Source organism: Neomonachus schauinslandi, chromosome 14, assembly GCF_002201575.2.
Source record: "Neomonachus schauinslandi chromosome 14, ASM220157v2, whole genome shotgun sequence".
Classification (NCBI taxonomy): domain Eukaryota; kingdom Metazoa; phylum Chordata; class Mammalia; order Carnivora; family Phocidae; genus Neomonachus; species Neomonachus schauinslandi.
Window position 1 is genome coordinate 75,412,673 of NC_058416.1, and position 22,920 is coordinate 75,435,592.

General features: G+C 55.8%; 2 protein-coding genes across 2 annotated transcripts in view; one reads left to right on the forward strand and one right to left on the reverse strand.

Moving 5' to 3' along the window:
* Positions 1-2,020, reverse strand: part of MMAB (metabolism of cobalamin associated B) — a 17,869-nt gene extending 15,849 nt beyond the window's left edge. The window contains exons 1-2 of the mRNA XM_021703501.1: positions 1,866-2,020; positions 621-682 (exon numbers count right to left, since the gene is read on the reverse strand). Of these exons, the coding sequence (XP_021559176.1) occupies positions 621-682; positions 1,866-1,981 (178 nt within the window). The 5' untranslated portion in view covers positions 1,982-2,020. The remainder of the gene's footprint in view (positions 1-620; positions 683-1,865) is intronic.
* A 463-nt stretch (positions 2,021-2,483) lies between these two features.
* MVK (mevalonate kinase) lies at positions 2,484-22,314 on the forward strand. Its single transcript, XM_021703409.2, has 11 exons — positions 2,484-2,604; positions 3,479-3,570; positions 4,459-4,606; positions 7,419-7,563; positions 8,925-9,080; positions 12,419-12,522; positions 13,087-13,132; positions 16,888-16,978; positions 17,355-17,471; positions 20,785-20,938; positions 22,069-22,314. The coding sequence occupies exons 2-11, from the start codon at positions 3,493-3,495 to the stop codon at positions 22,218-22,220; spliced, it is 1,191 nt and encodes a 396-aa protein (XP_021559084.1). The 5' UTR covers positions 2,484-2,604; positions 3,479-3,492; the 3' UTR covers positions 22,221-22,314.
* Positions 22,315-22,920: the final 606 nt, after the last annotated feature.

The following is a 22,920-nucleotide window of genomic DNA, read 5'->3' on the forward strand; positions in this document are numbered from 1 at the left end:
AAAAAAAAAAAAAATATATATATATATTTTTTAATATTCTATTTATTTGACAGAGAGAGACACAGCGAGAGAGGGAACACAAGCAGGGGGAGTGGGAGAGGGAGAAGCAGGCTTCCCGCAGAGCAGGGAGCCCGATGCGGGGCTCGATCCCAGGACCCTGGGATCATGACCCGAGCCGAAGGCAGGCACCCAACGACTGAGCCACCCAGGCGCCCCAAAAATATATATATATATTTTAAAAACACACACACACACATATATATATGTCTTAGACCTCTTTCATTTCACATCATATTTGATGATATTTATTGAGATTTACATAATTTTTAATGACTGAACGATTTGGCAGAACTTCAAGATGGAGTTGACTATCTTTTTTTTTTTTTTTTAAAGATTTTATTTATTTATTTGACAGGGAGAGACACAGCGAGAGAGGGAAAACAAGCAGGGGGAGTGGGAGAGGGAGAAGCAGGCTCCCCGCAGAGCAGGGAGCCCGATGCGGGACTCGATCCCAGGGCCCTGGGATCATGACCTGAGCTGAAGGCAGTTGCTTAGCCAACTGAGCCACCCAGGCGCCCGACTATCTTTTTTTTTTTTTGCATGTTTCACCCGCCCCCTACCTTTATCTCCTGTTTTGGTGTATATCTTGGGGATCTTGGGTGTCTTCAAGGAAGACTGTGGCCTGATGAGAAATAGACATCAAGACGTGGTGAGTGGGGATGGCTTCCCCAGTGTGACACCTCCCTCAGTGGTCACAGCTTGCTGCTTGTAGCCTGAGGGACAGCACCAGCATCTGCCGGCATCTCTGCTGACACCATTCCCCTCCTTTTCTTCCTAGTGCAGCCCTTTGGGGGCAAGTTCTGTGTCTTGCCCACATCCATATCTGCAGAGTAGCTCATGCTCAATAAATATTCACGGAAAGAGTTTACTGATCACTTTCCATAGTCTCTGCACTGTGCTAACTGGATTGCTGGCATTCTCCTGGAATCACCCCTGGAATCTTCCCACAGCCCCAAAGATAGGAACTACCTATGACCTTCATTTTACTGTTGAGAAAACTGGAGCTCACAGCATGACACTTGCCTTCCCAGGTCACCCAGGAAGGAAGACATACGGCTGGGATTCATGCCCAAGACTACCTTACTCCCCCCTGCAAACTCTTACTTCCACCCTTACTTCTACCCACTCAAACTCTTATCCTCTATTCCGCCAAGTCCAGGCTTCCCGGAGAGAAAGCAATCTGGGCCACTTCCATTCTATGAAGCTTCAGGTATACTCAGAAATGATGAACTGCTAAAACAGAGTCGAATTCTGGCATTTTCAAATTGCAACATAACACCTTTAATACAGGCTTCGACACTAAAACATGGCATTAGGAAGTTATTCAAAACGTTCAATTATTGGATCTATGAAATTTATCGATCCATTATTAATTCATGGTACTCTGCAGGTTCTGAGGTCCAGGAATGGGGTGCAAGTTTAAAGGTCTATGATGACAGCCATCTTCAGATCGTTGGTGTATCTCTGTGTCTTAAGGTATGAACTGCCTTGGAGATACGTCAAAATCTGAACTGAGGCCCCCACCTGACCGTGAGGCCCCGCAAGATGGCCCTCCCGGCCCCCGTGGGACATGTCCTGCCCTGACCGCTGACAGCTGGGCTTCCTTCGGATTTGGGCAAAGAAATGTTGGTCTCTGGCTTCCACGGTGCCCACGGTGCCCACGTGCCCACGTGACCACTTAGGACCAAGAGAGGACGTCACCCGGCGGTTGCTACGGTGACCTCACAGCGGTGTGACGTCATCATAGCGACGACCCCACAATTTTGCGGCAGGTATCCGAGTTACCCTCCCAGCCAGGCACTCACCCGTCCCCGTCTTTCACGCCCTGGGGGCGGTGGCTCTGGAAACGGGGACACAGTAGCCTACCGGCGCCGACACCGCCGCGCAGGCCAAGGCGGCCTCCCAGGCCCCACACAGCCATGCGCCAGGCAGCTCGTCGGGGGCTGACCCCGCCAGGCTCCCGTCCAGGTCCCGCAGTGACTCCACCTACCCCCGGCCGCACCACCGTTCAGCCCCATTTTCCATTGGTCCGTGGCTCTCGGCCCAGGGCGGGACACTCCCAGGGGCTTGCTTCCCATTGGTTTACTGAAGGGGCGGGGAAACCCGTGACAGCTTTGTTGCAACACCTATTGGTCAATGTTCAAGCCAACTGGGAAAGGACGCCCAGCTCGCGTGTTCTGATTGGCGGAGAGGAAGGACGAGGCCCTCCCCCCGGGAGAGGGGCGCTCGGGGACTAGGTCCGGAGCCGCTCCCGCTTCTGCTCTCGGGGCGGGCGGAGGCCGGTGAGAAGTTGGGGTCGCGGGGCCGGGTGGCGCGAGGTTTGACGCTGAGACCCAGGACGACCTCGGGCCGGGCTCCCGGCTTCTCTGGCTCAGTGTCCCCGACTCTGGGAGTCCGTCCCGAGCGGTCGGCGAACTTGAATCTCAAGTGGTTTGGAGCTTTGGACCAGCAGTAGGTTTCCCGGTTCCGAGCCTCAGTTTCCACCGCTAAGAAACGGATCACGATAGTACATGACTTGTTGTGCGGCTCGTGTCTTATATTAAGGTAATGCACTTGAGGCCTTAAATGGGTGGTAATTCTGCAGAGTTTAATAAAAATCTAAGCCGCCCACACCTGTAGACCCAGCGAGTCACTTTCTAGGACTCTGTATTGTAGAGATCCTGGCTTACGTTTGCAAGAAGGGGTTTGACGGCTGTTTTCTACAGCCTGTGATTTATCATCGTGAGGCAATGGAAACAGCCTGAAAGTCCAGGGAAGCGTTCCTTCTGGCCCATGATTTCATTTAAATTTCTGCCTTCGACAGCAGCAGTAATAAAAGCTGCAACCAGGAACAGAACCAGTAACAGATGGCTGTCAGTAATTGAATGAGTGCCGGACACTGTCAAGTGTTCCTCTTGCATTATGTAAGGTAACCTTTCCAAAACCCACTGAAGTTAACTCCAGTTCTTGTCCCCACATAACATGAGGAAACCGAGATTCCTAGCCATTTGAGTGGGTTAGCGAAGATGACCTCATTGGAGAGTGGAAGAACTGGGATTTGAACCCAGGTCTTTCTCATGCGTTTAGTGCACTGCCTCACTGCACAGTCTTTGGGGCGCATAGCAAGTGCTGAATGGTAGCTGCCCTTTTTGTTAGAATGATGAGTTTGAACCAGGCAATCTCTAGTATCGCTTCATCCTCTCTCTGGCTTTTTCTTTTTTCTTTTTTTTTTAAAGATCTTTATTTATTTATTTGACAAAGAGAAACAGTGAGAGAGGGAACACAAGCAGGGGGAGTGGGAGAGGGAGAAGCAGGCTTACCATGAGCAGGGAGCCCCATGCGGCATTCGATCCCAGGACCCCTTGATCATGACCTGAGCCGAAGGCAGACGCTTAACGACTGAGCCACCCAGGCACCCCTCTCTGGCTTTTTCTTTCAGGATTGTCAGGAGCCATGCTGTCAGAAGTCCTGCTGGTGTCTGCTCCAGGGAAAGTCATCCTTCACGGAGAGCACGCCGTGGTCCACGGCAAGGTAAAGTCCCCCAGAGCCTTTGAGAATTGGGCACCTCGTCTCCCTGACCCTACTCTTAAGCCAAAAGGAAGCCTGGAGACATAGCCTGGGAGTACGTAGGAGAGGAGATCAGTTTCTCCGCAGCAAGGCAGGGAAGAGACAGGTCTTACACCCACTGAAGGGCTTCCCTGGCCTCACCCAGTAAGAGAGCACAAAGTTGAAATGTAAAGCTGTGCAGGTGGAATGAGACAACCTGGAAGCTGGGCTTTGGTGGAGAAGAAAAGAGGTGGGAGCGCTGAGCCCTGGGGCACCCCAACATTCAGAAGTGGGGAAGATGAGTAGGATCCAGCAAAGAAAACTGAGCGATGCATTATCTCATTTAACTCTTAGGACGGCCCTCTGTGGTTAAACTTTGATTATCCCATTTTGCAGATGTGGAAGCTGAGGCTTAGGAGAGGGTTGGTAGCTTGACCAGGGTCCCGTGTACCTTAGCAGAACCGGGAATGAACCTAAGTCTGTCTGAACCCACAGCTCATGCTTTTTTCCACTCCTGTGCTCCTCCACTGCTCGTCATTCTTTGTGTTCCTAACTTTATCTTTGCTGACGTGATGATTGTGGGGAAGCCTTTCCTTGGTGTGGAGGACTTCTGAAGTTTTGCACGGGGAGGGCAAACATAAGTAGATATTAGCTCCTAATTGATGGGAAGAGGCTGTGTCACTTAGTGGGAGAGCATGCCAAGGTTGATCAGCAGTGTCTGCCACGGGCATGGGTGGGCATGTGCCCTATACGCTAGTATGTGCTCTCTCTCCTCAGTACATTGACATTGACCCCCGGTTTTAAGACTGGAGCCAAACTCTTTGCACCTCCCCCCTATGCCCAGGCTCATTGCTTTTGCCCTTTATTCTACAGGTGGCACTGGCTGTGGCCTTGAACTTGAGAACATTCCTCCGGCTTCAGCCCCACAGCAATGGGAAAGTGTGCCTCAACTTACCAAACATTGGCGTCAAGCAGGCCTGGGATGTGGCCAGGCTTCAGATGCAGGACACGAGCTTTCTGGGTAAGTGCAGCGGGGAGGAACCGGGTGTGGGAAGAGCCTGGGCCCTGACCAGAGGAGAAAGGGGACAGCTGGGTAGTTATTCTAGGCTGTCTCTGAGAGGGTCAGAGACTAGCCACTCTGGGGGTGTTTTCTCTCGACCCCATAAAATTAGCTTTACTTACTTATTTTTTTAAACTTAAGAGTTTCAAATGATGCACTGGATCTATGTGGGCTGTGGTGGACTGATCCTCAAGGCCTGTTGTTGGATGAAAAACCACAAGATGCAAATAACATGTATCTAAGGAAAGACCCAGATTAAGTATCAGTATGTATGTACATGCAGGGGTGATTAGTGACCTCTGGGAGGGTCCTGAGGTCTGAAAGTGGACAAAGGGAGCCTTCCTTCTGTGAGATGGTTTTGACAAGGAGGAGGTATTGATTGGTGTTGGGTATCATTAAAAATCATTAAAAATAAAAGTAACATGCTTATTAGTTGGAAAACAGAGTCGATAGTGAAACACAGTCAGTAAAAAAAAAAAAAAAAAAAGGCACCTGTTACCACTGCCCCCCTGACCACCCCGCATGACAACTCTCAGCATTTTGGTGTTAATCCTTCTGGATTATTTTCTGCAGATGGATAGATAGATTGAGGGAGATGGGGAGGATATCTTGTTCCTTAACCAAAATCCGATCAGGCCATACAAACTTGTGTGGTTTGTTTGTTTTCTTCAGTGTATCAGGACTCTCTTTCCATGCCAATAAATAAAGACTCCTGCGCTGATTTTAGATAATATTGTGAATGTTGTGTCCCCTCATAAGCAGGCAGGGTTTTTCATCCGCGGGGTCGCTTTGCCATCTGCACCAAAGCTGAAGGGGGTTTTCTATTCTCCGTTCATTTGCTGTCTCCTCGCCAGGCTGATGCCTCATTGTTTAGAACAGTGTTTCTCAGCCAGAGTGGGATAAGTGGGAGTCCTCCGGGGTCTTTTCCCAACTGCTCCCTGCCCTTTGGGACCATCAGTCCACAGCAAGCCACTCCCGAATTTTGCAGGGAGATGAGGAACAGGCAGAAAGCCCCATTTCTCAACCAGTCATGCCTTGAGATCCCCCGGGGAGGTTTTCATTGTTGTTGTTGTTCTTAACAATACAGACAGATTCCTGGCCCTGCCCCTCTCCTATTAAGAACAGGGGTTGTGGTGGCAGGGGACCAGGCAGGTGTATTTTGAAAGAAGCTCCCTGGGTGATTCCAGGATCACCGGGCCTCCCCTCCCCGAGGCTGGAGATGTTCCCCTGACTGTGTGAGCCTGGACAGGTCACTTATCCCTCGGAGCCTCTGTGAGCAGAGTCCTGTGGCCTGGGAGGGTTGCTGTGAGAATCCGGCAGGATCAGAGGTGGGCCAGGGCTGGGACTCAGAGTGTAGTACGTGTGTGAGGGCTTCTGAGTGATTTCTCCAAGGAGAAAAAGGAATATGGAACATGAGCCTTTCAGAGACATGTTTTCTAGTAGATTGCCAGGCTCTCTGTCTTTTTCTTTCAGTATTCTCTGGTTGCTTCCCAATAGTTACAAAAACCAGGAACATTTCATTGGGCATCTTTATGTGTGCCAGGCACTGGACTAGTGTGTCGTGGATATTGGCACTCTTAGAATCCTCCAGCTTGCCCTGGACACAGGTGGTGGTATCCATCCCCATTTTATGGATGAGAAAACTGAGCTTCAGGGGCCAAGTGGCTCAGGTCACACAGCATTGTCAATGATGCAGAAAGGATTCAGACCCAGATTTTTCCAAACTCTTCCAAAGTCTTTTTTTTTTTTAGATTTTTTTATTTATTTGAGAGAGAGAGCATGAGCAGGGGGAGGGGCAGAGGGAGAAGTGGGCTTCCCGCTGAGCAGGGAGCCCAATGTGGGGCTCAATCCTGGGATCATGACCTAAACTGAAGGCAGACCCTTAACCTACTGAGCCACCCAGGCGCCCTTAAACTATCCAGTGTCTTAATGAGTCATTCCATTTCCCTTGCAGCGCTCTGAAATGTCTGTGCTCTCCGTAACACTGTTAACTGGTTTGGCTGCCTTTAGTGTGTCATTATTTCGGGGAATACATAGGGCTTCGCGCCTACCCCACCCTAACATTTCCCAGCGACCACGCACCAAGATTGATGTTCTGTTCCCTTTACAGTTGGACCCGTGACTCAGGGAGCAATTTGTAAAGCTGGTCGGGCTTGCTCGGCCTCCTCAGGCTCTCCGAGGAAAGCGGCCCAGCCTCCTACCGGGCCTCTTCCTGCTGCCCAAGCAAATGTCAGCACTTCACGTTCTCTGATTTTGAGTGCCCCATTCTCAAGAGTTGGTTCGGGAGAGGGAAGCGTTTGGGGGATAATTGAATACTGCCTTTGGTTTTGGTTTTGTACCGTGGGGGTCGAACCCAGACCTTTGAGTGGTCGAGCTAGCATGCACTTCGTGTGCATATGTGCGTTTCAAGATGACCATTAATTAAGCACGTACTACACGCCAGGAACTGTGCCGCGGGTCTTAAGCACCTTATTTCAGTTTATTGGAGGAGGTACTGTTCCTATCCCTGCCTACCAAGGAGGGAAACTGAGGTTCAGAGAGGGTAAGTCATGTGCTCAAGGCCCCAGAGCCGGTAAAGGGTACCGTGGGGACCCACACCCTAGTGTGCATGCCCGCAAAGCCCAAAGCCCCCGGCAGACGTGGCCCTGGTGGTCGGGCCGCGAACCCATGTCCCTCAGATGCTGATCCTCACGCCCGCTCGGGTTCCCTGTTCCGTTGTCTATGAACGCGCCTGCGACCCTCTCACCCGGCCACGTGTGCTTGTTTGCCACAGAGCAAGGTGACGCCACGGTGCCCACTGCAGAGCAAGTGGAGAGGCTGAAGGAGGTGGCGGGCTTCCCCGAGGACGGCACCAGCCCCGAGCGCCTGGCCGTTCTGGCCTTCCTCCACTTGTACCTGTCCATCGGCCGGAAGCAGAGGTACGTGCGTGGCCTGGGCGCAGAGCCAGATTCCCGCCTCTGCCACGTGGCTCCTCCCGGGCCACGCCCACAGAGGCAGCCCTGCTCCCCGTCCCGCAGCCCCCGGGGAAACTGACGAGCAAAGTAAAGCCGACGTCCGCTCCACCCCTTAACATAGGACCTGGGCTGCCTGCCATCAGGGAGGCCGGCTGCCAGGGTGGTGGTGCTGGTGAGACCGTGTCACGTGGTGATGGGGAGTCGGGGCACGTTGGGTCAGACCCCACGGCGGCCGCCCACCAGCTTCCTTGAGGTTCTTACCCTCCCTGGGCCTCAGTGTCCTCATCTGTAAAATGGGGGTAAGTAATAGTACCTACCTCGTAGGCTTCGTGTGAGGGTGAGAGAGTTATTTATCTAAAGTGCGTGACGCAGAGCCTGGCACACAGCTTGAGAAATAAGAGCCATTAATATTCTCCCAAGGAAACTATCGGAGGGTTGGAAATACTATATATGAAATGAGCCTAGCTCTGTAACTAGCCCACAGTGATTTTTTTTTTTTTTTTGGTCCCAGGCCCAAAGCGAAAGCCTCGAGGGGCAGCCAGCCCTTTCCTCAGACAGCAAAGGGCCAGGCACGGTGCGGAGGGCACATTCACAAACATCTCAACTCTTGCTGTCCGCCATGGGATTTTCATCTTGAGTGAGGGGCATGTCCCTTTCTGGGAAGGGGTGCACATTTCAGAACATCCTGATCTGAGTGGGGCGGGTGTGTGTAGTTTGTAAAGCAGATTCTCATTATAATCTTATACGTGGAAAACAGCAGAATTACGTAACGGGAAATACAGAACGTAAAGTTTAACAGTCCTTGCTTGGGGGAAATGCAACAGGGGAAGCATCCTGTGAACACACAGTGCACCTAGAGAAGATCTCAGTGGAGAAAGGGGGCCGTCAAGGCGAGCTAGGCATGGCTTCTGGGTGGGTGGCCAGGGGAAGCTTCCCAGTGGAAAGGACGTTTGAGAAGGGTTTTGCAGGATGGGTAGGAGTTTGCGTGGGGGAGGAAGAGGCCGTCCCGGGCAGGGATACACACAGAGCAGGGCCACGGGAGAGCCCCACTGTGCAGGGAACAGGAAGGAATTGAGAGAAGCGGTTGGTGGTTCACAAGGGAACGTCGTCGTGCTTTAAAGGATCCTGGTACCTGTTTCCAAGCTGCCTTGTTCACCATGACTTCCTGCGCATCCCGTAGGGCCGCTTTTAGGGAGGGCAAATGTCCCCAAGTTCAGAAACCTAGGCCGAAGGCTTGGAGTCAGGCCCTGCCAATGTCCAGTCCTGGGCCTTGACCGCTAACTCGATCTCAAGAGAGTCACGCTCTGTACCCTGCTGTGTTTCAGGGCCCTGCCCAGCCTGGACGTCATGGTGTGGTCACAGCTGCCCACTGGGGCCGGCCTGGGTTCCAGCGCTGCCTACTGTGTGTGTATGGCCGCCGCTCTCCTGACTGTATGTGAGGAGATCCCAAACCCACAGAAGGACGGGGAGTCCGCCGGCAGGTAATCGCCACCCTCACCCTGGGCGCCACGACCTGAGCGTGGGTTCTCTCTCAGAGGACTCCCCACCAGAGGTGTCACGTGGCCACTGAACAGCTGAGGAAGCTGAGGCCCGGAGGCCAGAGGGCGGCCCGGCCTACGCAGCAAGGGATGGTAGAACGAGACTTGCACCCAGGCGGTCTGAACCCGGAGCCACTTCAATTCCCCGACCCCTCACCCCCCACCTTGCCTCTTTTGGGTTCAAGAGCCCATGGTGTGGCAGGAAGAACCCGAGCCCGGGCGTAGGGAGCCGTTGGGTCCACTTCTGCCGGTGACTCATTGTGGGACCTCGGCCAAGCCGCTGCACCCCTCGGGGCCTCAGCGTCCTTCTCCGCAACAGGTTGTACCAGACGGTTATACGAGAAGTGACTGTGAGTCAATGAGGCTCGTTGGGACAGTGTCACTGGCAGCCGTGTCTGTCACTGGGGAATGCACCTCGAGAAGCCACCTGAGCACGGTCTGTCCTGGGTCCCTCCCTGGGAGTGGTGCCAGTCCAAAATCCAGCCTGGCAGCTTCTTGGTGAGGCCTGTCCCTGGGCCCGCGGGGCTCAGGGGGACCCTCCCACTGGCGGCCTTGGGTACCCCCCATGTGCCGTGTCAGGGGCACCGCTGGCTTGTCTGTCTCCCGGGGTAGCCAGCAGGAGAGAAAGCTGTTCAGGCCGTGCTGGGTGCCAGCATGGACGTGGCCGTGTGGTTCCTCCCGGAGTGGTGCTCCCGTGCCCTCCACGCCCCTGCAGGGGCCCAGGCTGGAACCAGACCCAAAGGCCACGCTGTGCTCGCCTGCGGCTGAGGACCCCTTTCCTCCTCCAGAACTTGGTTTTGAATTGAGGTTTCCTTCCTCGGCCCTGAAAATGCTGTGCTTTTCTGATAGCCCGGGCCCTGCTGGGTGCCCTGTGGGGGCCAGTGATCTCTCTTCTGAGACACGGAGGTTAAAATACAGTTGAATTCAGACTGAGCCCAAAGGTCCCTTGGATCCTCATGGCTGCAGCAGATCGGGGCGCGGGGGCTTTCGATGGGATGTGTCTGTCAGCATTCCTCACACTTGCTTTGGATGGTTCCTGTGCGTGAAAAGAAGTGGGAGGCGTGGGGTAGAGACAGCTTTTGTCAGGGGAAGAATCCAGAAGGTAATGAGAGATGCACCTGTAGGTCACACAAGGTGACGGTTTTCAGGAATTTCGGTGAGGTTTGTCTTTTAACTTGCTGCAGGCCATTGAGCCACCCCTTCTTCTCCCTGGGCTCTGTTTCCTCATCTGGAAGCGAGGGGCTGCACCTAATGGGCCTTTGGGGGGCCCTCCAGCCTTGATGTTTGGTGATCCTGTGATACGATGGTGCTCGTTAGCATGTGCTAATCACTGATTGGTGAAGGCCCGCTTGCCCTGGGTCCCCCGAATAGACTCGTATGTATGGGCCAGCAGACCAGCTTTGCCGTTCAAAAGGCATGGTAACTTGTGTGTGCGCGAGTGTATGTATGTGTGTGTGAGTGCTCGAGAGTGTGTGGGGGAGGTGACGCTCTTTCTCACGCAGCTTCACAACCAGCTCTGCCGCCTCCCCTAAAGACCCAGTCATTCCTTCTCAGGACCTTTGATGAGAGCAGGCCCCAACCCCTGCCCTGGCCCCAGCATTTCCAAATCCTACAGACCTGGAATCCGGTCTCCTGTGAAGAGGAGGTTAGAAATCTGAGCCCCCGAAGGATGAACGGTGTGCAGAATGGGAGGGAGACTCGCCTTTGTGGAGAAGGCCAGGTCCTGGACTGGGTCCAGTTGCCCCTTTTCCCCGTCACTCACTCACTTTGCAGTTCCTGCAAAGGGCCGACTCTTCCCCAGTTCCAGATGCTACGCAGCCTCGGTCTGGAATGCTCTCCTCTCACATCTTGCCTTGCTGACCCACCTCAGGCCCTCCCCTTTCCAGATGGGGGGCACCCCATCCACCCCACATCGCATCTCCTGGGGGTTGTAGTTAAATAATGATTGCTGCTGGGCATCCCCTCTCCGTGAGATGCCAGGCCTCAAGCAGTCAGGGGCCGTGTCTGGTTCATTCCCGACTGTGAGCTTAGTCACAGGCCCATAGTAGGTGCTCAGTAAATATTGGACAAATGAGGGAGTCTTGTTGGCACCATAAAGCTCAGTCGTTGGGAGCTTGGGCCCCAGTCAGCAGATGTGGTACTGATGTAGCAGTGAATAGCACTGGGATCTGCTCTACCCACCTGAGCCTCAGTGTCCTCTTCTATACGAGAGGGATAGTAACTACCTTCCCTGTAGGGTTTTTGTGGGGGTTACCGGAGACAGCCATTTGAGAAAGCCTTCAGCACGGTGCTCAGCACTTGGTGATGGCGTTGAGCCTCTCAAGCGCCATGTGAGTGGTGAGGGCATCACATTTTCATTTGGCCAGTGAGGAAAGAGACTCAGAGGGGGCGATGGCCTTGCTCAGGTCCCACAGCAAATGAGCGCTGGACCAGGCTTGGAGTGAATCTAGGAGCCGCGATCCCAGGCAACCTTTTTCCGGAGCCCTTACTGTTTCCCAGGCATTTTACAAAGCACTTTTGTGTTCTTATCTCACATGTCCTCGGTGGGGGAGACACGATCGCCCGTGTTGTGTCGATGAAGATGAGAAAACAGGGTTGGGGGTGAAGCTGTTGTTTGGGGATGCCCAGAGAACCAGCGGCATGCCTGCTGCACAGCTCTGCCCCGGAGCCCCAGCATTCTCGGGGCCACAGCACCCCGTTTCGTGGGGGCAGGGGTTCCCCAGAAAGGAAACAAAAGCTGAGAGAAAGGGCAGGGGAAGGGCTGACTGTATCCTTGTCCGATACTCACGGGCTTGGGGTCTGCTCACTCAAACCGTGTGTGAGCCCCCACTTCTCCCAAGAAAGGCAGCGTGGCCGTGTGCTTAGGGACGATCCAGAGATGGGCAATGCACGCTTGACCCACTGAGGGTGTCCGGGGCACCTGCAATCCACGTTCCTAGCGGTTGGGCTTTGGGAAAAGTCAGATGAGGACAATGGGGCTCAGACAGGTTAGGTAACGGGCCCAGAGTTCCTCAGCTGCTAGGACCGTGTGCATCCGAAGCCTGGTCTCCTTCCACGGTGCCGGGTGGGAGGGCTGCAGGGGAAGGGAGGAAGGTACAGCACGCTCTGTAGTGGAGAGGTTCCAGGCTGTTCCTCTGTTTCTGGGTTTGAGGGCCCAAGCCCCTTTGACTTTTTTTGGTCTCCACCAAGCTTAACCTGTGCATCCTTCCCCCTGCTGCCCTCGGCGACCCTGGCCCCCTGCTCTCCTCCGAGGCACAGACGAACTCCTGTGTCTTCTCCAGGTGGACCGTGGAGGATTTGGAATTAATTAACAAGTGGGCCTTCCAGGGGGAGAGAGTGATTCATGGGAACCCCTCCGGAGTGGACAACGCCGTCAGCACCTGGGGTAGGGGCTGCCTCAGGCTTGTTTTCTCTATTTTTAGTATTTTATAAATTCTCAGGACCATTGTAGCTGCTCAGGCTCTGTTGGTTTGGATGAACGAAATCAGCGGGTTCTGAGGAAAATAGTATTTTCCTTTTCGGGGGTGGGGGGGATGGGAGAAATTTCAGGGCCCTGCCTCACACCCCTGAATCTAATCTCTGGGGGTGTCTGGGGGGCCGGGGCAGAGCCTGGGAAGCTACAGTTTCAGGGAGCTCCCCACAAAGGTCCGTGTGGTAAAGCTGCAGAGCCGCACCAGCTGGGGTCCCCTCCGGGGAGGACCCTGGCTTATGGGGCCTGGCCACAGTGCTGGGCTCCCGTTCCCCACGTGGCCTGTGGCCTGTGGCCTGAGGCCGGGCAGGCTGGAGGGCAGGCGAGCCTTTGTGCCCTCCTGGACCTTGTGTAACTGGGACTGGGATGACTAGTGGATGGGACAGAACTCTCACCCCCACCTCAAGCCCAGCTTCTCGGCCAAGAGGCAAAGATTCGTAGCTTTTCCTACAGCTCTGACCCGCTGCTTTTTCTCTTTAGGAGGAGCACTCCGATTCCAACAAGGAAAGATTTCCTCCCTAAAGAGGTAATTCTGGGGCGGAACAGCAGCTCCGGGCACAGCTGTGGAACGCGTCCAGCTTGGGGGGCTCTAACCTCGTGATGAGGGACACGGGTGGGCCGTGTGTCCCCAGGCTTTCTCTCCCCTCTCCCGTGAGGCCTGTTCTCACCTCCTGTGCTGTGTCTCTTAGATCGCCGAGAGCTTAGAGGGAGAAGTCATGCATGGCTGTGCCGGTCACTTTCCGGAGAGCGACCGCTCCCCCAGACCCCTGGCCTCTCAGTCATTTAATCCATGCGCTCGTGTATTCATTTTGCAAACCAGAATTGGTATCTGCCTGTGTTCCTGGGCGATGCTGTACCAGGGTCTCGGGCTATACAGTTGAGTCACAGACACAGTTTTGGCGGGGGTGGGGGGAGTGGGAGGATAGGGGAAGGGCCGGCAGACATGCGCACCAGGTGCCGCAGGCAAACGTGGGAGTTGCCACACTGAGGCCCTCGGGCAGAGCCCGGGCTCGAGCAGGCAGTGACATGTGATAGCTTTTCAGCCCGTTTCACATGTCCCTTGACCCCCTTCCTCTGGAGGGATGGGGATTACAAACGTGCATGTTAAAGTAGAACACCCTGTTCTCTTCGGACTCAGAGTGGACACGGATGGGGCGCGTGGTAGCAGGTGCTTGTTGGCAGTTCCTTGAGCCCTCCATCAGGTCGGGTGGTGGTGTTTGTCGCAGGGCACTTTGCTACTTCGGTGGCCTTTCCACGGGGATGAGGGTGAGGAGGGTCGTCTGCACTGTGGATGGGCAGCAAGTCCTAGCCCGCTGCCCTTGCCCACTGGGCCACTCCGTTAGTGGCTCCCTGACCTGGCGCGACACGGTGCTGTATTCTTCTACCTGCCTCGCCTCTGTTGGTTTCCAAGAGCCAGGCCTGCCTTTCCGAGGCTCGACACTAGGGTTTCTTTAACCTTGGCACCATTGACATCGTGGACTGGATAATTCTTTATGGCGGGGGGCTGCCCTCTGCAGCGTGTTTAGGAGGTTTAGAAGCATCCCTGAGCTCTACCCGCAAGATGCCAGTAACACCTCCCCCATCTCCCAGCTGTGACAACCGGAAGTGTCTCCAGACATTGCCTCATTACCCTGGAGGGCAAAAATCGAGATGATAACCTCCACTCTGCACCGAGGAGGAAGCAGAGTCATTTAGGGGAGGGACCAGCCCGCTCTAGCTGCTGCGCGCTCGGGGCACGGGAGCTGGGGGCCCAGGTGGGGCCGGCTCTGCCAGGTAGACTGATGCCCGGTGCAGCGACAGCAGCAGTCGGGGGGCTCGAGATGCCAGAGCTGGGCCTGCCCGCAGGGCTCCCAGTCATCCTCAGACTGGGGCGACTGTCTTCCTCAGGACGAAGGCCTCCAGAGAGTACTGAAGCTGCTGTGGATGATGGTGAGGGCTGTCATAAGTCGGGCTACAGATCTGGGGGTGCTTCATGGGGGCCATGGCATCTCATTCAGGGTTTTCTGAGAGCTGGTTGTATCCTAAGCACCGAACTGGGCCCCGGGGATAGAAAACCAGCTAAAACATGGCGTGGGCACGTGCACATTCTACTGGAGGGAAGTCAAGAGATGAGTGATAAAGGGCTTTCCAGGTGGGGGAGGCAGGGGGAGAGGCCCCGAGGCATATTCGGTGGCCAGCTGGTGGTGGTGTGGTGGACAGAGGCTCTGGGGTCTGTAGGCCTTGATTTGAGCCCAGCTCTGCCACTCCTGAGCAGGGTGCTCTTGACTGAGTCGCTTTTCCGGAGGCAGACTTTCCTGTGTTTATATAATGAGGATCCTGAGCATGAAATCAGAAACCGTATCTGTAGAGTGTTTTGCCCTTTGCCGACCAGATTTAATTCCACAAATATTACTGAGCAACTACTGTGTGCTGGGTGCTGGGGCCTCAGCAGGGAAGAATAAGGCCCGCCTTCACGGAATTCCCATTTCATGGGAGGAGACAGCTGACAAAGGGCTCCATAAGAGCCGTTGGGTGGAGGACCAGGGGAGCCTCTGATGAAGTGACATTTGAGCAGGGACCTGAATGAAAACACAAAGAGTAAATCCTGGAGCTGTCGAGGACACAGGTGGGTCCCTCCCTGGCGGAGGAAACACAAGTGCAAAGGCCCTGAGGCCGGGGTGTGCCTGGCAGGCTGAGCGGGAGGTAGGAGGCCAGGATGGCTGAGTGGAGCGAACACCCAGGGAGGGTGGAGAGGAGGTAAGACTGAGGAATTGGCCAGGCCTAGCATGGACAGGCACTCACACAGCGGAGCCTGGGCGGTGGTGTCTGGCTGCCCCAGGAGCCCGGGGTTTTGGGGGGCCAGCGGGGCTGCAACAAGCCTGTTCGCAGAGGACTTGCCTAAGAAAGATGAAGACACGATATTCAAACTCCTCCCACCCCACTGGATGGGAGCACAGAGCAAACCGACCTTCACTGCGGGCCGCGGGGCGCCACGGAGAGCAGATGGCGGATTCTCTGAGAAGCTGGGAGGCCAGACTCAGCATTAATCCCGCCGATGGCTTTAAGGGGAACCCTTTCCCCCAAAACCATGCATGGTGCTTCTCCATTAAAAAAAAAAAAATGCGTTGTTTGCGAAGTGGATCAAGATATGGCCTCCCAGAACGCTGCCCTTTTGAGGAACAGCTTGTCTTTAAGGGGAAAAGAAAAGCCAAATAGAATGTTCATTTTTTGTAAAGTTTAAAAAAAAAAAAAAAGCCGGCCTCCAAGGCTGAGAATCGATATTAATTACATGGGCTTACGGGCGGTGAGATCAAGCAGGTTTCTGGCAGCCTTTTCCAGCCCTATTGGATTTTACAGTCTTGGGTTGTGAAAAGAAAAACGGGTAAAGGTATCAAGGGGTCTGCCTGTCTCCAGCTGTCTTGGGCCAGAGCTCATCCAGATGCTCCATCCTCAGTCCCCAGCCCACAGTGCTCTGAAAGGCAGCTTGGGGATGACAAGAAACGGTGCCCTGAGTCCCCCAAGACCACCAGCCATAGCACAATTGGGATTGTGACTTTAGGAAGTATTCTAAAGCTCAGGGGGTTGGCGAGGGCAGCTTACCATGGCCACCCTGGGCCCTCTGTTTGCTTACGTGGGGGAGCCGAGCAGGGACGCCTGACTCCAACCATCTCTGGCTGAGCCAGGGCAGCGGGTCTGAGCACCATCAAGGCAGGGCAAGGATGGGCCCCACGTGCTGGGAACCTGACCCCTGCACAAGCCTGCCCTTCCCTGCAGCCCTGGGCTCAGTGTACCAGCCAACCTGGGCATCTTCTCTCCCTGCGTGCACCCCTTCTGTGTGATCCACCCCAGGTCCCATTGCTTTTCTTCTTAAATCTCTAGACCCTTCCACTCCAGCAAGCTGGGGTGGCCCACAGGACAGACCCTCCCCCCCTTCTTCCACCTTCAGCTATAGTACCTTTGAACTCCTCTGACCCTGTGAACTTGGCGTGCTCTGCCAGCGCCAGGCTAAGCCAGGGCCCCTCACGTGTGCCCAGCCCATAGTAGGTGCCCCCACTGAAGTCGAGTGGGTGAGTGACAAGCCAAAGGAAAGTGTCCATCTGCCTGGGGGCTGGAGTGGGGACACCGCTGTGACTGGCAGCAGGAGTCCCCTGCTCCCCTCGCTCCCCCTCCAGCCCCCTGATGTCCCCTCCCTGGGCCTCCGCTTCCTCCTCCGTGACAGGGTGGGGTGATGTTTGGGATTCCCCCCAGCCCTGACACCGCTCCTCCATCCTGAGCTCACTGCGGCCCCCCTTCACCCCACAGGCCACCGGCTCTGAAGATCCTGCTGACCAACACCAAAGTCCCTCGCAGCACCAAGGCTCTGGTGGCCAGTGTCAGGAGCAGGCTGCTTAAGGTGCGTTCGGTTCCACTCCTGGGCAGGGTTCCGCTAGAGCCGCGGCAGCCAGGTCTGGGGGCTCGAGCTCGCCCTCTGCCCCGTGGGTTAGTGGAGGGCCGGGATGGGTGATGGGGACCGGGGGAGGCGGTTTTGGCTGACAAGGAGGTGCTGGGTGGGGCCCCCCCCAGTCCCCCAGTCCCCCAGCTGGGAGGCAGGACAGGAAGTGTCAGACATGCTGGCCTGGCCATGAGAATCCCCCACTCATGTCAGGGGGTGCCGGGCAAGGCAGATACCCGGAGGGAAGGAGAGGCGGGGAGTGGGCCGTGGGGACACCTCTCTCTCCTCCCATTTCCCGGCCCTAGGCCTCACGGCCCCTTGCTTCCTCTCCCTGCAGTTCCCGGAGATCGTGACGCCCCTGCTGGCCTCCATCAACGCGATTTCGCTAGAGTGCGAGCGGCTGCTGGGGGAGATGGCAGCGGCCCCGGCCCTGGAGCACTACCTCGTGCTGGAAGTAAGAGCCCGCCTGCGGGCTGCAGGGCCTCACCCACACTGTCGTCAGGCAGGGGCTCCCAATCTGTACTCAGAGTCCCCAAGCCAAAGCAGAGAGGCTGGGCCCAGGCCTGAGGTCCTGCGTGTGCAAAGGCCAGCAAGCACGCCTTCTTTTTAAGCCTTTTCCCAGGTGATTCAGAGCCGTGCAGAGCGCAGAGCGCAGTGCCCGGATGTGCTAAGCACCAGGGGCCAGGTTTGGGTTCCTGCCCTGAGGAGCAGTGGGATATTGCGACACCGTCTTCTGTCGGTCCAGGAGTGATTCCTTGCTTGGCCACCTCGTTCCTGCTGTTCTTGCTAACTGCATTTGTTCCTTTGGTAACTGTTTACCCCCGGCATGCTTTGGTTCAGACATTTTTATTTATTTTAGAGAGAGAGGGAGAGCGGGGGGAGGAGCAGAGGGAGGGAGAGAGAGAGAGAGAGAGAGAGAGAGAGAGGGACAAGCAGACTCCCCCCTGAGTGTGGAGCCTGTCATGGGGCTCGATCCCACGACCCTGAGATCATGACCTGAGCGGAAATCAAGAGTCGGACGTTTAACCGACTGAGCCACCCAGGTGCCCTGGTTCGGACATATTCTAACACCATTCTTTCTTCATTGTTCTCCGAGCCGCCACCCTTTGCGTAACTCCCGTGTAGAGGCTGAGACCTCACACCTTGGGTTTGATCAGGTCCCGACCTGAACCCAGCTTCACCCCTGCTGGTCTCCCCCGAGCGTCCTAAGAATGCAGTAAGGCGCAGTGGGTGACATGCAGTCACCATGTCTGATGAGCCACAAGCTCAGTAAGCCCGAGGGCACAGGCTCATCCTCAGACACAGTCCGGGTGGCCTGGCAAACATGGATTGACATTAAAGAGCCATCGGGCTCCCCTTGAATCGGGATCAGGCAGGCCCCACGGGCAAGGCTGTGTGGCAGCAGTCGGCAGGAGGTGCAGAAGGGGCCCCCCGGGGGAGGCCCTGTGGTCTCCATTCCTCCACAGTCCCCACCACTCCCTAACTGCCACCCCCAACTGCTGCAGGCTGCCTGGTACCTCCCTGTCCCACCGTAGGCATTTGAGTCAGCAGCCCCTGTAGTGAACGGAAGCAGCTCCTAGGCCAAGCCTTTTCACAAGTGACTTCTCCCTTGATTTCTGTAACCACCTGCCTGGGAAGTAGATATGTTGTGCCCATTTTACAGATCTAAAAACTGAGGCCTAAAGAGCAACTTTCTCCAAGGTTCACCAACCCGTGAGTGGCCGTGCCAGGCGTCAAACTGACTTGCTTGTCTCTTTAGCCAGCAGATCTCTAACGAGCGACCACCCGGGCCAGGGGCAGCGACCCTCCTCCTTTCTGTGCTTTTGCTCCCATTTCCATAGCTGTCTGCCTCCAGTCCCCCAGCGTTTGCCTTGCTGGCTTCAATTCCTTTCACGTAGAAAGGAGGGAACACAGTCCTCCTGAGTACGAAATTAATAATGATAGAGTACTGCCTAAAATACACCCCGTTGAGCCCCTGGAGAATGCCACAGAACAGCACGTTGATTATACATTGTGTATATTTTTGGCTGTGGCAGCCGCTGAAATGTGCAGCTCGGCTCCTGGACAGCTTTGTGCTCAAACCAGCGAGCTGTTCTCCTGTGTCACAACCTGTCATCTGATCCTTGACAGATTTTGGATCAGAATGTGACAGGTGTCTGAAACCTGCCTTGGCAACGTGACACCTCGCGCTCAGGCGCGGAGAGCAGCCCCCAGAAGTTTTCCCTCACATCCAGCCCCTGGGGCTGGGGAAAGGCACCCGGGGCTGCCACCGGGCCATCACGCCTGTCTGCTCATTTGTCAGAAGGGCTGGCGGGTGTGAGGCAGGCTGCAGGGGAGGGCTGACCCGAGCCTGCCCGACAGCCCAGGGCAGGAGAACCAGGTGGGCCTCAGCAGACAGCTCGGTGATTGGCAGCCCTCCCGGCGCGCAGGCGCTCCCCGTTCCCTGGAGCAGAGCCGCGCGCTGCCAAGCCACACGCCACAAGAAGTAGGTGGCCGCCGGAATGCCAAGGGCGCTCTTGGAGACAGGGTAGACGCGAGCTTTGCACCGGGCAGACCCGGCTTCCAGGGCTGGCTCAGTACCTTGCCAGCTCAGCGACCTTAGGCAAGTCACTTTCCTCCCTGAGCCTTAGCGTCCCCTGAAATGAAGATGGTGGTGATGTGACCATAAAAGTATTAATAGCAGCTGACTTTCCCAAAGCCCTCGTCTCAGGCCAGGCATCATGCAAAAAACTCACTTCATCCCATCCCCACGGCAACGAGGCAGAACCTCTTACGATGCCAGTTTTACAAGTGGGGAAACTGAGGCACAGGGTGAACGCCCTCACGGATCAAGAGGTCACAGAGCTGGGACTTAAACCCAGGCCCCCCCTGACTCCAGATCCCACATTCTTAGCTTGCCCGTGGCAGGGACCGTAGCTGGGTGCTCATTCCTAGAGCCCCAGTGCCTAGCACAGTGCCCGGCATGGTGAAGGTGTTTGGCAAACACAGGTGGAGTAAATGAAATGTTGTAGGGGGCACCTGGGCTGTGCTAGCTGTCAGTTTTGTTATTTCATCAACCTACGTGCTGTTTGAGCCTCAGAAGAGCAGGAATTTTATGCAGGATCAAAGAAACCTGAACACATTTAGCTCTTTCCCCCCACTTGTGACCTTGTTGGGACAATAAACCGGTTCTTATTCTGAAAATATGGGCACCTGAGGCAGCTGTAGGATGGCATAGTACTTCAGACTTCTCCTGCAGATGATAGAAACCCATCTCAACCAGGCTTTAACAGAAAGGGAATTTATTGGCTCATAACTGAGAAGACCAGCAAGAACAGCATCAGGCATAGCTAGATCCAGGGGCCAAACCAAGTCAGTCTGAAATCTCTCTCCATCTTCCATATAATCTCTGACCATGGGCAGGGCAGATAACTTTGGTGGCTTCTCTCTGAAGTCAACCAGCTTTAGCAGCTCCAGGGCAGAGGCAGAGAAAACCCTGGGAGGGCTGTTGTTGGCCCAGTTGGGGTCACAGGCCCATTCCTGACCACTCACCACGGCCACAGGCTTCTTTGGCCAGGCATGGGACATGTGTTCGCCACCAGCTCCATCCCAGCCCCATGGGAAGTCCTGCAGGAAGGAGAGGTCCTTTGACCAGTGGAGAGGGACACAGTGCTGGGTTGTCTAAGCCATTTGCCGTCCCAGACCGGTGGCCGTCATGTGGATGGGGTGAGCACAGGACCTTGGCTTCAGGCATACCAAGTGGGAACAGATGGAACCTTCTCCTCCAGGAGCTCATCGACATGAACCAGCACCATCTGAATGCCCTTGGCGTGGGCCATGCCTCGCTGGACCAGCTCTGCCAGGTGACCATGGCCCATGGACTGCACAGCAAGCTCACTGGCGCGGGTGGCGGTGGCTGTGGCATCACGCTCCTCAGGCCAGGTACCTGGGGGGTGGGCAGGGTTGCCGGCCAGGGCTCATGCAAACGTTCTACCTGGGCAATTCCCTCGGGAGGAGGAAGACGCCGGAGAACAGCCTCTCCTCTGCTGTGTGGCTTTGGTCAAGTTAATTAACCTCTCTGGGTCTTTGTTGCTGCATCGGTAAAGTAAGGATGCTCACGTCTATTTTATAAGATCGTTGTGTAGGTTCAAGGAGAAAAGTGCATTTAGAATGCCTGGCACAGGGCTGGGCTGTGGTAGGGGCTCATACCGTGGGCGGCTGTCCCTACCACCTCCTTACCTGCCAAGTCTCCCACGAGATCGAGAAATAACCAGGACATTGTCATCACCCATGTCAGCCTCACCCCTCCCCCGCTGTCACCTCTTGATGTGGCCAAGATGGGGACTGACTGACCTCGCTACAGAACAAAGGGCTTTCTCTCCCCGTAGTGTTTGGGGAAAGAGCAAGGCTGGGTAACGTGCATGGGGCCAGCAAGGGGCTCCTGGTGGTGCTCAGTCAACACACCTGCCCTCAGGACCAGGCCCTCAGCGCTCTCGCCTCCGTTGCTTTCCTTTTGCCTCCTCCTTCTGGTCTTTCTCTTCTCTTCTTTACCTTCTCTTCCTTCCTCTTTTTGTCCCACCTTTCTCTGTTGCTTTGCAGTCAGCCCACAGTGGCCCCAGCCACTCCCCTCATGCTCAGTGCGCTCCCAGGCATCAGGAAGTCAGCTTGGCCGACAGCCGACTTCGACTGTTGGCTTCTAGTTCAGGGTCAGTGACGATGATGAGAGAAGGCTTCTGGGGAATGTCTGCTGTGCCAGGCACCGTACCTGCATTCTCCCATGTAAGCCTCACAGTGATCCTCGAGGGGTAGGTATTACTAGCCCCATTCCCAGATGAGGAGACTGAGGCTCAGAGAAGGGAAGTCACTTGTCTGAGGCCCCCCGGCTGATCTGTGACAAGGCCAGGCCCATGAGTTTAACTGTTGCTCCGTAACCACCCCCCACACCCCCTCCCGAGGGTGCAAGGCTTGACATTCCAACAGGAAGACCTGGTTGGCCCTGGGCCTTTTCCTGGATGGACAGTCTCTAAGGGAGCAGAGATTGTTGGGTGACCTGCTGCTTTCCCTCCCCCCAGATCTGGAGCAGCCAGAGGTAGAGGCCACGAAGCAGGCTCTGACTGACTGCGGGTTTGACTGCTGGGAAACCAGCATCGGGGCCCCCGGCATCTCCATCCACTCGGCTGCCTCCCTGGACGTCCCTGTGCGCCAAGCCCTGGTTGGTCTCTGAGATGAGCCCGCGCCGCTGCAGCCCCACCAAGAAGCGCCTTCCTGGGGTATTCTGGGTGCCGGAGTTGGCTTCGGGGCTGGCCAGTGGGCCCCAGCCTCTGTGCGCTGGCCTTCCCAGCAGCCGTACCCCTCCAGTCCCAGTGGTGCGATCTGGAACCTGCAGTGGGCTGGGGATCCTGGAAGACCCAGTCTGTGTCCTGCCTTCTCTTGAGCTGCCTGGGCAGTGGGGCCGTGTGGGGTCCTCTGAGATGCTAGGGCATCTTTGGGCCACTGCCGCCTTCTCAAACCCTCTGCCCACTTGGCTGGACGCTCAGATGCGGTGTGCCTTCTCCCTCTCTCTGCCACCTGTCTCTCAGGGCCCGGCCCCTCCCACCTCCTCCAGGAAGCTTTCCCCGACCCCTGGCAGGGTGACCCTGGTGCCACCTCCCTCCCTGCACACCCCGTCTGTTTGAACCGTTCAGCACTGCGTGCTCTGCTCTTCTCTCCAGCTAGACTGCGGGCCCCCCAGTGGTTGTATGGGCGGTGGTCTTTGCCTTCTGCCCTCCCGTCCCAAGGTTGGCCGAAGGCATGGTCGATGTACCCAGTTTCTTCCAGTCTGTACCCACAGGATTTGCAGAAAAGATGGCAGAGGGGAAATAAGAAGCTCTTGAGTCAACCAGGGCTTCCCTTGGAGTCCAGAAAGAAGGATGACAGTCTGGTAC